Genomic DNA, 13,252 nt, shown 5'->3' with positions numbered 1-13,252 from the left:
GCTGCCATCTTGGAATGATGTTTAACTGTTGAAGTCACACGTTAACCTTCAAGTGTAAAAATAAGCTAAGCTATGTTAATCAAACATGAAAAGATGTTTCTCTTTGACGAGTGACAGGAAGTCACCATTTAACAGAGAAATGAAAATAAATGTCATTCAATTTAACTCAACTTTGAGGTGAAATAAAATGTCAGTGCCTTAATTGCTCGGTTGGTAGCAACTTGAGGGTTCCAGGTTCGATCCCCGCTTCCGACATCCTAGTCACAGCCGTTGTGTCCTTGGGCAAGACACTTTACCCACCTGCTCCCAGTGCCACCCACTCTGGTTTAAATGTAACTCAGATATTGGGTTTCTCTATGTAAAGCGCTTTGTATCACTAGAGAAAAGCGCTATATAAATATTTACTTCACTTCACTTAATGTTGCACTCCAAACACCCTCAGAAAATGTGAAAAAATAGAAAAAAATCATCAATCAAAATGAATAACCTAACTAATTTTAGATATTAAAAAAGTTGTGTGCAGTGATGGCCCCTTGCAACTTAGACTAAAATCCATCCATTTTCTACTGCTTGTCCCTTTTGGGGTGGCGGGGGGTGCTGGAGCCTAACGTCAGCTGCATTCGGGCGGAAGGCGGGGTACACCCTGGACAAGTCGCCACCTCGTCTCAAGGCCAACACAGATAGACAGACTAAAATAATAGTAAAAAAAATAATAATACTAACTACAATACTGATAATAATAAAAAAAACACTTAAAAAAAAAAAAAATGCCCAAAATGTTGAGCGCACAGTAATTTATACCACAATTATTTTTAGATATTCAAAACATGTATATACAATACTGATAATAAAAAAACACTTAAACAAAAAAAACAAAAAAAATGCCCAAAATGTTGAGCGCACAGTAATTTATACCACAATTATTTTTAGATATTCAAAACATGTATATACAATACTGATAATAAAAAAACACTTAAACAAAAAAAAAAAAAAAAATGCCCAAAATGTTGAGCGCACAGTAATTTATACCACAATTATTTTTAGATATTCAAAACATGTATATACAATACTGATAATAAAAAAACACTTTTAAAAAAAATAAACAAATGCCCAAAATGTTGAGCGCAGAGTAATTTATACCATAATTATTTTTAAATATTATAAATATGTCAATTTAAAAAAAAATTGAGTGTGCAATGATGGCTCATTACAACTTAACGTGAAATAATAAATAGTACAAATAATAATAATAATATAAATATAAAAAAACAAAACTTTTTTTAAATTAAACAAACGTCCAAAATGTTGAGTTCGCAATAAAAGTTTGTTTTACTTAACTTTGTAAAATAAACTGTCAGTACCTGAATGTTGCGCTCAAATCAACGCCACCCCCGAGCCCCCCTTAAAATGTAAAAAAAATTAAATATAATCATAACATTTAGAAATACAGGAAAACAATTAAACTAAATTAAAAACAATTTTTTTTGAATATTAGGTAAGAATTGTAATATTCAAAAAAATATTGTTTTTAATTTAATTTAATTGTTTTCTTGTATTTCTACATGTTATGATTATATTTAATTAATATGTATATGTACACAATGTAGACAGTATATGTACACAATGTAGACAGTACACGTACACAATGTAGACAGTATATGTCCACAATGTAGACAGTATATGTCCACAATGTAGACAGTATATGTACACAATGTAGACAGTATATGTACACAATGTAGACAGTATATGTACACAATGTAGTCAGTATATGCACACAATGTAGACATATGTATATGTACACAATGTAGAAAGTATATGTACACAATGTAGTCAGTATATGCACACAATGTAGACATATGTATATGTACACAATGTAGAAAGTATATGTACACAATGTAGACAGTACATGTACATAATGTAGAAAGTATATGTACACAATGTAAGTACTGAAGTGTAGAGATGGAAGTATTCCATGAAACATGATGGAAGTATTCCATGGTGATTAAGAAGCAGAAGTTTGCAGAAGAGTATTTTCGGTGGCCATCCAAAGCAGAATGATGAGAGGTAGAAGCAGATTAGGAGTATGAATCACATCTCTTCTATGAAAAGATGTTTACCAGGATGAAATAAAGCAGGATTTCATGACAACATGAGAGTATATTCAAAATCAAGGCGAGGACAATCTCCTGCAAAAAGCGTTCTTGAAATCCACTTTGGCCGCCAGCCTGGCCGCTCATCCGCTCCAAGAATGTGGCCAGCCAGCGTGGGCCAGGAACACACAAGCCTCCTTTGGCCAGCGTGACGCTGTGGCAGTCACTAAGGAACGACGCGGTGGTGAGGCGCGTGCACCACCTATTCGCAGGTGGGCTCCGACCATGACCACCTGACTGCGGCACCATCCTCAAAAGGAGGATTATCAAAAGACGTGAGAGGCAGCAAAAAGAAATGCTGCTTTTCAAAATGGATGACAACGTTTTATTTCCATCCATCCATCTGTTTTCTACCGCTTGTCCCTTTTGTCAGCGGATTCAGTCCTTTTCTAGGCACCGACCCGACCTACTGACCTGCACGTGAACTCCAGCAATGTCCATGCAGACAAAAATCATACAAAAGGACTCAAAAGTAAGACACTTTTCAAAATGCGCTAGCTCGATGCTAATTTGCTACTGGTTAGCATTAGCGATTTCACATGGCGATTTCGACGCCTCCAAATTTGGTAATAGAAACTACAACTCGCAATAATGTGAAGCGTACAGTATCGTTGTTGTTGTCTATTGAGTATGTCAGTCAGTTCTATATCATACATGTAGTACATCGTATTAGGGTTGTACGGTATACTAGTATACCGTGTATATACATACATACATACATACATACATACATACATACATACATACATACATACATACATACATACATACATACATACATACATACATACATACATACATATATATATATATACATACATAATTAATTTTCTTTTTAATCAAATTTTGAAAATACATCGATTTAAAATCGGGATGAATAAGAAACGCGATTCCGATTTTGTGCACCCCTACAACTCGTACTCAAAAGTCATCAATCTAAATCAGCATATAGGGCTCGAAAGAAAATATGACTAATAATGTTGTGTCACCATTAACACAAATGTGACAATTTCCCATTTGTATGAGTGTACTTATCGAGTGTACTGTTCTTCTTTTAGGTTGAAGTTTACGCAACATGTAGACTTCCTGTGTTTCTAACCCCGTTATTTCTTAACGAGGCATTTAATGCCACACACTGTGTACACTTCCTGATGTGTTTAAAAAAAAAAAAAAAAAAGGTAGACAAACAACATTTTACAACACCAAGCGGTTGAAAAGTTGGCGAAGCACAAAAAGGAAAGCGGGGCAGTAAATAATGGATGACAATTAAAAAATCATGTCTCTTGAATGTCACTAAACCCTCCTGTCCAAAATTCACGGTAGTGTATAAAATATACATGGTGTTGTACAATAGTATACAACAACATGTAAAAACAACACATGTTACACAATACTGCATGGAGTGTGTGTGTGGTGGTGAGGTAAACAATACAACACACACACACACACACATATATACACACACATATATATACATATTTCATATAGTTGATGTAGATGATCACATCTGCTGTACAGATTTACTTCTCTTGTTGCCTTATTTGTATTTGACTTTATTAAACAATTTATTAAACAAAACCTAGTTTATTTGAACTAATATAGACATTTATCACAGCTGTTTATTTTATGGAGGAATGTAGTTTATTATGGAGGTTAATTTGTCTTTATTACGAAAGCTTTTTTCTCACAATGAATTTTTATACATCAAATTATACTGACAATTTCATTGTAAAAAAAAATAAAATAATCAGTGTATGAAAATTCAGTGTCGAAAAATTCACTGCTTCAAAAAGCAAGACTCACTTTCGGTAAATTAAGGCTGAAGCAATCGATCCTGTCCCAGAAGCAGCCAATGAGGTGTCAAGTTTGAAGTCATGTGACACGAGTCTTGCAAAACAGCATACTGAGTTTTATTAATTTCAGTGTAAAACAAAACAAAAAACTAACAAAAAAATCAAGTTTCAAGTCACGTGACAGGAGTCTTGCAAAACAGCATACTGAATTTTTATAATTTCAGTGTAAAAAAAATTCAGTGTTAAAAAAATAAATAAATAAATTCTAGTTTGAAGTCACGTGCTGAATTTTTATAATTTCAGTGTAAAAAAAATTAAATAAATAAATCAGGTTTGAAGTCGCGTGACACGAGTTTTGCAAAACAGCATACTAAATTTTAATAAATTCAGTGTAAAAATAAAAAATAAAAATCAGTGTGTGAAAATTCAGTGTCGAAAAATTCATTGCTTCAAAAAGCAAGACTCACTTTCGGTCAATTAAGGCTAAAGCAATCGATCCTGTCCCAGAAGCAGCCAATGAGGTGTCAAGTTTGAAGTCACGTGACACGAGTCTTGCAAAACAGCATACTGAGTTTTATTAGTTTCAGAGTAAAAAATGTCACTGTTAAAAAAAATTAAAATAAATACATTCTAAATTGAAGTCACGTGACACGAGTCTTGCAAAACAGCATACTGAATTTTTATAAATTCAGTGTAAAAAAAATAATAAAAATCTGTGTATAAAAATTCACTGCTTCAAAAAGCAAGACTCACTTTCGGTAAATTAAGGCTGAAGCAATCGATCCTGTCCCAGAAGCAGCCAATGAGGTGTCAGGTTTAAAGTCACGTGACACGAGTCTTGCAAAACAGCATACTGAGTTTTATTAATTTCAGTGTAAAAAAAATTGTGTTTAAGATAAAATAAAATTTAAAAAAATTCTGAATTTTAATAATGTCAGTGTAAAAAAATTCAGTTTATAAAAAATTAAAAAATACATTCTAGTTTGAAGTCACGTGACACAAGTCTTGCAAAACAGCATACTGAATTTTTATAATTTCAGTGTAAAAAAAAAATAGTATTTGTGTATAAAAATTTATTGCTTCAAAACGCAAGACTCACTTTCGGTCAATTAAGGCTGAAGCAATCGATCCTGTCCCAGAAGCAGCCAATGAGGTGTCAAGTTTGAGGTCATGTGACACGGGTCTTGCAAAACAGCATACTGAATTTTAATAATTTCAGTGTAAAAACATTGTTTCAAAAAAATAATAAAAAAATTCAAGTTTGAAGACACGTGACATGCGTCTTGCAAAACTTTGTATAATTTCAGTGTAAAAAAAAATTCAGTGTTAAAAAAATAAATAAATAAATTCTAGTTTGAAGTCACATGACACGAGTCTTACAAAACAGCATACTGAATTTTTATAATTTCAGTGTAAAAAAAACAAAAACAAAAAAATCAGGTTTGAAGTCGCGTGACATGAGTTTTGCAAAGCAGCATACTGAATTTGTATAAATTCAGTGTAAAAAAAATAAATTTCAGTGTGTAAAAATTCACTGCTTCAAAAAGCAAAACTCACTTTCGGTCAATTAAGGCTGAAGCAATCGATCCTGTCCCCGAAGCAGCCAATGAGGTGTCAGGTTTGAAGTCATGTGACACGAGTCTTGCAAAACAGCATACTGAATTTTGATCATTTCAGTGTAAAAAAATTGTGTAAAAAAAATAATAAATAAAAATTTGCGTTTGAGGTCATGTGACGCGGGTCTTGCAAAACAGCATACTGCGTTTTATTAATTTCAGTGTAAAAAAATTGTGTAAAAAAAAAAAAATTAAATAAAAACCTAGTTTGAAGTCATGTGACACGCGTCTTGCAAAACAGCATACTGAATTTTTATAAGCAGCCAATGAGGTGTCAAGTTTGAAGTCACGTGACACAGGTCTTGCAAAACAGCATACTGCGTTTTATTAATTTCAGTGTAAAAAAATTGTGTAAAAAAAAAAAATTTAATAAAAACCTAGTTTGAAGTCATGTGACACGCGTCTTGCAAAACAGCATACTGAGTTATAATAATTTCAGTGTAAAAAAAATTCTGTGTTAAATTTTTTTTTTTAAGTAAATTGTAGTTTGAAGTCACATGACACAAATCTTGCAAAAGAGCATACTGTCCATCCAGTTTCTACCGCTTAATCCCTTCGGGGTCGCAGGGGGCGTACTGATTTTTTATAATTTCAGTGTAAAAAAAATTCAGTCTTAAAAAAATAAATAAATGAATAAATTGTAGTTTGAAGTCACGTGACACGAGTCTTGCAAAACAGAATACTGAATTTTTATAAATTCAGTGTTAAAAAAATAATAAAATCAGTGTATAAAAATGTCCTGCTTCAAAAAGCTAAACTCACTTTCGGTCAATTAAGGCTGAAACAATTGATCCTGTCCCAGAAGCAGCCAATGAGGTGTCAAGTTTGAAGTCACGTGACACGGGTCTTGCAAAACAGCATACTGAATTTTGATAATTTCAGTGTAAAAATATTGTGTTAAAAAAATAATAAAAAAATTAAAAAAAATGTTGCGTTTGAGGTCATGTGACACGGGTTTTGCAAAACAGCATACTGCGTTTTATTAATTTCAGTGTAAAAAAATTGTGTAAAAAAAAATTTTAATAAAAACCTAGTTTGAAGTCATGTGACACGCGTCTTGCAAAACAGCATACTGAGTTTTTATCATTTCAGTGTAAAAAAAATTGTGTTAATTTTTTTTTTTAATAAATTGTAGTTTGAAGTCACATGACACGAGTCTTGCAAAAGAGCATACTGATTTTTTTATAATTTCAGTGTAAAAAAATTCAGTGTTAAAAAAATAAATGAATGAATGAATAAATTCTAGTTTGAAGTCACGTGACACGAGTCTTGCAAAACAGCATACTGAATTTTTATAAGCAGCCAATGAGGTGTCAAGTTTGAAGTCACGTGACACGGGTCTTGCAAAACAGCATACTGAGTTTTAATAATTTCAGTGTAAAAAAATTGTGTAAAAAAAAAAAATTAATAAAAAATTCTAGTTTGAAGTCACGTGACACGAGTCTTGCAAAACAGCAAACTGAATTTTTATAAGCAGCCAATGAGGTGTCTAGTTTGAAGTCACGTGACACGAGTCTTGCAAAACAGCATACTGAGTTTGATTTAATTTCAGTGTAAAAAAATTGCGTAAAAAAAAAATACAAAGATTCTAGTTTGAAGTCACGTGACACGAGTCTTGCAAAACAGCATACTGATTTTTTATAAGCAGCCAATGAGGTGTCTAGTTTGAAGTCACGTGACACGGGCCTTGCAAAACAGCATACTGAGTTTGATTTATTTCAGTGGAAAAATGTGTGGAAAAAAAATTAATAAAAAATTCTAGTTTGAAGTCACATGACACGAGTCTTATAAAACAGCATACTGAATTTTAATAATTTCAGTGTAAAAAAAAAAAAAAAAACACGTTCGAGGTCACGTGACACGAGTCTTGCAAAACAGCATACTAAATTTTGATAAATTCAGTGTAAAAAATAAAAAATAATCGGTGTATGAAAATTCAGTGTCGAAAAAGTCACTGCTTCAAAAAGCAAGACTCACTTTCGGTCAATTAAGGCTGAAGCAATCGATCCTGTCCCAGAAGCAGCCAATGAGGCGTCAGGTTTAAAGTCACGTGACACGGGTCTTGCAAAACAGCATACCGAGTTGTATTAATTTCAGTGTAAAAAAATTGTGTAAAAATAAATAAATTCAAGTTTGAAGTCACGTGACACGCGTCTTGCAACACGGCATACTGAATTTTGATCATTTCAGTGTAAAAAAAATTGTGTAAAAAAAATAAAAATAAATAAAAACCTAGTTTGAAGTCACGTGACACAGGTCTTGCAACACAGCATACTGAATTTTGATCATTTCAGTGTAAAAAAAATTGTGTAAAAAAAATTAAAAAAAATAAAAACCTAGTTTGAAGTCACGTGACAGGAGTCTTATAAAACAGCATACTGAATTTTAATTTTCAGTTTGATTAATTTCAGTGTAAAAAAATTGTGTAAAAAAAAAAAAAGAATAAAAACCTAGTTTGAAGTCGCGTGACACGAGACTTGCAAAACAGCAAACTGAATTTTTATAAGCAGCCAATGAGGTGTCTAGTTTGAAGTCACGTGACACGGGCCGTGCAAAACAGAATACTGAGTTTGATTTATTTCAGTGTAAAAAAATTGTGCAAAATTTTTTTTATAAAAAATTCTAGTTTGAAGTCACGTGACACGAGTCTTATAAAACAGCATACTGAATTTTAATAATTTCAGTGTAAAAAAAACAAAAAAAACACGTTTGAGGTCACGTGACACGAGTCTTGCAAAACAGCATACTAAATTGTAATAAATTCAGTGTAAAAAAATAATAAAAATCAGTGTATGAAAATTCAGTGTCGAAAAAGTCACTGCTTCAAAAAGCAAGACTCACTTTCGGTAAATTAAGGCTGAAGCAATCGATCCTGTCCCAGAAGCAGCCAATGAGGTGTTAGGTTTGAAGTCACGTGACACGGGTCTTGCAAAACAGCATACCGAGTGTTATTAATTTCAGTGTAAATAAATTGTGTAAAAAATAAAAATTCTAGTTTGAAGTCACGTGACAGGAGTCTTGTAAAACAGCATACTGAATTTTAATAATTTCAATGTAAAAAAAATTCAGTGTTAAAAAATAAAATAAATTCTAGTTTGAAATCACGTGACACGAGTCTGATAAAACAGCATACTGAATTTTAATAATTTCAGTGTAAAAAAATTGTGTAAAAAAAAATATATAAATAAAAACCTAGTTTGAAGTCACGTGACAGGAGTCTTGTAAAACAGCATACTGAATTTTAATAATTTCAATGTAAAAAAAATTCAGTGTTAAAAAATAAAATAAATTAATTCTAGTTTGAAATCACGTGACACGAGTCTGATAAAACAGCATACCGAATTTTAATAATTTCAGTGTAAAAAAATTGTGTAAAAAAAAAAAAATTCTAGTTTGAAGTCACGTGACAGGAGTCTTGCAAAACAGCACACTGAATTTTAATAAATTCAGTGTAAAAAAATAAATTTCAGTGTGTAAAACTTCACTGCTTCAAAAAGCAAAACTCACTTTCGGTAAATTAAGGCTGAAGCAATCGATCCTGTCCCAGAAGCAGCCAATGAGGCGTCAGGTTTGAAGTCACGTGACACGCGTCTTGCAAAACAGCATACTAAATTTTAATAAATTCAGTGTAAAAAATAAAAAATAAAAAAATCAGTGTATGAAAATTCAGTGTCAAAAAATTCATTGCTTCAAAAAGCAAGACTCACTTTCAGTCAATTAAGGCTGAAGCAATCGATCCTGTCCCAGAAGCAGCCAATGAGGTGTCAGGTTTGAAGTCACGTGACACGGGTCTTGCAAAACAGCATACTGAGTTTGATTAATTTCAGAGTAAAAAATGTCACTGTTAAAAAAAATAAAAATAAATACATTCTAAATTGAAGTCACGTGACACGAGTCTTGCAAAACAGCATACTGAATTTTTATAAATTCAGTGTAAAAAAAAAAATAAAAATCTGTGTATAAAAATTCACTGCTTCAAAAAGCAAGACTCACTTTCGGTAAATTAAGGCTGAAGCAATCGATCCTGTCCCAGAAGCAGCCAATGAGGTGTCAGATTTAAAGTCACGTGACACGGGTCTTGCAAAATAGCATACCAAGTTGTATTACTTTCAGTGTAAAAAAAATTGTGTAAAAATAAATAAATAAATAAAAACCTAGTTTGAAGTCACGTGACACGGGTCTTGCAAAACAGCATACTGAGTTTGATTAATTTCAGTGTAAAAAAAATTGTGTAAAAAAATGAAAAAAAAATTATTGTTGAAGTCACGTGACACGAGTCTTGCAAAACAGCATACTGAGTTTGATTTATTTCAGTGTAAAAAAATTGTGTGAAATTTTTTTTTATAAAAAATTCTAGTTTGAAGTCACGTGACACGAGTCTTATAAAACAGCATACTGAATTTTAATAATTTCAGTGTAAAAAAAAAACACGTTTGAGGTCACGTGACACGAGTCTTGCAAAACAGCATACTAAATTTTAATAAATTCAGTGTAAAAAATAAAAAAAAAATGAAAATTTTTTGAAAATTCAGTGTGTAAAAATTCACTGTTTCAAAAAGCAAGACTCACTTTCGGTAAATTAAGGCTGAAGCAATCGATCCTGTCCCAGAAGCAGCCAATGAGGTGTCAGGTTTGAAGTCACGTGACACGGGTCTTGCAAAACAGCATACCGAGTTTTATTAATTTCAGTGTAAAAAAATTGTGTAAAAAAAAAAATTCTAGTTTGAAGTCACGTGACACGAGTCTTGCAAAACAGCATACTGAATTTTAATAATTTCAATGTAAAAAAAATTCAGTGTTAAAAAATAAAATAAATTCTAGTTTGAAATCACGTGACACGAGTCTGATAAAACAGCATACTGAATTTTAACAATTTCAGTGTAAAAAAAATTTCAAGTTTGAAGTCACGTGACAGGAGTCTTGCAAAACAGCACACTGAATTTTAATAAATTCAGTGTAAAAAAATAAATTTCAGTGTGTAAAACTTCACTGCTTCAAAAAGCAAAACTCACTTCCGGTCAATTAAGGCTGAAGCAATCGATCCTGTCCCAGAAGCAGCCAATGAGGTGTCAGGTTTGAAGTCATGTGACACGAGTCTTGCAAAACAGCATACTGAATTTTGATCATTTCAGTGTAAAAAAATTGTGTTTAAAAAAAAAATGTCAAGTTTGAAGTCACGTGACACGCGTCTTGCAACACAGCATACTGAATTTTGATCATTTCAGTGTAAAAAAAATTTCAAGTTTGAAGTCACGTGACACGCGTCTTGCAACACAGCATACTGAATTTTGATCATTTCAGTGTAAAAAAATTGTGTAAAAAAAATAAATAAATAAATAAAAACCTAGTTTGAAGTCACGTGACACAGGTCTTGCAAAACAGCATACTGAGTTTGATTAATTTCAGTGTAAAAAAATTGTGTAAAAATAAATGAATAAAAACCTAGTTTGAAGTCACGTGACACGAGTCTTGCAAAACAGCAAACTGAATTTTTATAAGCAGCCAATGAGGTGTCTAGTTTGAAGTCACGTGACACGGGCCTTGCAAAACAGCATACTGAGTTTGATTAATTTCAGTGTAAAAAAATTGTCCAACATTTTTTTAATAAAAAATTCTAGTTTGAAGTCACGTGACACGAGTCTTATAAAACAGCATACTGAATTTTAATAATTTCAATGTAAAAAAAATTCAGTGTTAAAAAATAAAATAAATAAATTCTAGTTTGAAGTCACGTGACACGAGTCTTATAAAACAGAATACTGAATTTTAATAATTTCAGTGTAAAAAAAACAAAAAAAAACACATTTGAGGTCACGTGACACGAGTCTTGCAAAACAGCATCCATCCATCCATCCATTTTCTACCGCTTATTCCCTTTGGGGTCGCGGGGGGCGCTGGAGCCTATCTCAGCTACAATCGGGCGGCAGGCGGTGTACACCCTGGACAAGTCGCCACCTCATCGCAGGGCCGCAAAACAGCATACTAAATTTTAATAATTTCAATGTAAAAAAAATTCAGTGTCAAAAAATAAAATAAAAAAATTCAAGTTTGAAGTCACGTGACAGGAGTCTTGCAAAACAGCACACTGAATTTTAATAAATTCAGTGTAAAAAAAAGAAATTTCAGTGTGTAAAAATTCACTGCTTCAAAAAGCAAAACTCACTTTCGGTAAATTAAGGCTGAAGCAATCGATCCTGTCCCAGAAGCAGCCAATGAGGTGTCAGGTTTAAAGTCACGTGACACGAGTCTTGCAAAACAGCATACTGAGTTTTAATAATTTCAGTGTAAAAAAAATTGTGTTTAAGATAAAATAAAATAAAAAAATGTTCTGAATTTTAATAATGTCAGTGTAAAAAAATTCAGTTTATAAAAAATTAAAAAATACATTCTAGTTTGAAGTCACGTGACAAGTCTTGCAAAACAGCATACTGAATTGTTATAATTTCAGTGTAAAAATTTTTTATATTTGTGTATAAAAATTAATTGCTTCAAAAAGCAAGACTCACTTTCGGTCAATTAAGACTGAAGCAATCGATCCTGTCCCAGAAGCAGCCAATGAGGTGTCAAGTTTGAAGTCACGTGACACGGGTCTTGCAAAACAGCATACTGAATTTTAATAATTTCAGTGTAAAAAAATTGTTTAAAAAAAATAATAAAAAATTCAGGTTTGAAGTCACGTGACATGCGTCTTGCAAAACAGCATACTGAATTTTGATCATTTCAGTGTAAAAAAAAAATTCAGTGTTAAAAAAATCAATAAATTCTAGTTTGAAGTCACATGACACGAGTCTTACAAAACAGCATACTGAATTTTTATAATTTCAGTGTAAAAAAAACAAAAAAAAATAAATCAGGTTTGAAGTCGCGTGACATGAGTTTTGCAAAGCAGCATACTGAATTTTTATAAATTCAGTGTAAAAAAATAAATAAACCAGTGTATAAAAATTCACTGCTTCAAAAAGCAAGACTCACTTTCGGTAAATTAAGGCTGAAGCAATCGATCCTGTCCCAGAAGCAGCCAATGAGGTGTCAAGTTTGAAGTCACGTGATACGAGTCTTGCAAAACAGCATACTGAATTTTGATCATTTCAGTGTAAAAAAAATTTCAAGTTTGAAGTCACGTGACACGCGTCTTGCAACACAGCATACTGAATTTTGATCATTTCAGTGTAAATATAATTGTGTAAAAAAAAATAAAAATAAATAAAAACCTAGTTTGAAGTCACGTGACACAGGTCTTGCAAACCAGCATACCGAGTTTTAAAACACTGAATTTATTTTCTATTAATTCTTCAGCATAATTTGATGTAAAAAAATTCAGTTCACAAAATTCAAATGCCAAAAATTGTAGTTAGATAAATTCAGTGTGAAAAAAATATTTTGTAATAAAGACACATGTTAACCTCCATAGGTAATCATAGAACTGAATGGTGTGGCCCTAACATTTAGCAGGAGAAGTCATCAAAAAGAGAAGACAATTGAACATACCTGACTTTCAGACAAGGTGGTGGCAGGATCAACACAACACAACACGACACGGCCCCTGAAACAACAACAACACAACTTTCAGTCAGGAGCGTACAAAGACAAAAGACTTGTCCAATCTCAGGTGGCAAAAGTTTGTCGTTTACTTGCAGGAAGTTGGCGTTCAAGCGCCGCGATGCCAAACTTAAACTAACTTTTGACTGCGGGG

General features: G+C 32.4%; 1 protein-coding gene across 2 annotated transcripts in view; it reads right to left on the bottom strand.

Moving 5' to 3' along the window:
- Window positions 1–13,252, bottom strand: part of lpp (LIM domain containing preferred translocation partner in lipoma) — a 571,221-nt gene that overhangs the window by 362,418 nt on the left and 195,551 nt on the right. For both annotated transcript variants that reach the window (XM_061978393.2, XM_061978394.2), the window contains one exon: window positions 13,048–13,102. Coding sequence is in view for 1 of the 2 variants with exons in the window: in XM_061978394.2 (XP_061834378.2) it covers window positions 13,048–13,102 (55 nt within the window). In the remaining variant the exon portion in view is untranslated. The remainder of the gene's footprint in view (window positions 1–13,047; window positions 13,103–13,252) is intronic.

The sequence above is a fragment of the Nerophis lumbriciformis genome, linkage group LG18, assembly GCF_033978685.3.
Source record: "Nerophis lumbriciformis linkage group LG18, RoL_Nlum_v2.1, whole genome shotgun sequence".
NCBI lineage: Eukaryota > Metazoa > Chordata > Actinopteri > Syngnathiformes > Syngnathidae > Nerophis > Nerophis lumbriciformis.
Note: the sequence above shows the minus strand (reverse complement) of the source record. Positions and strands in the feature narration are given on the sequence as shown.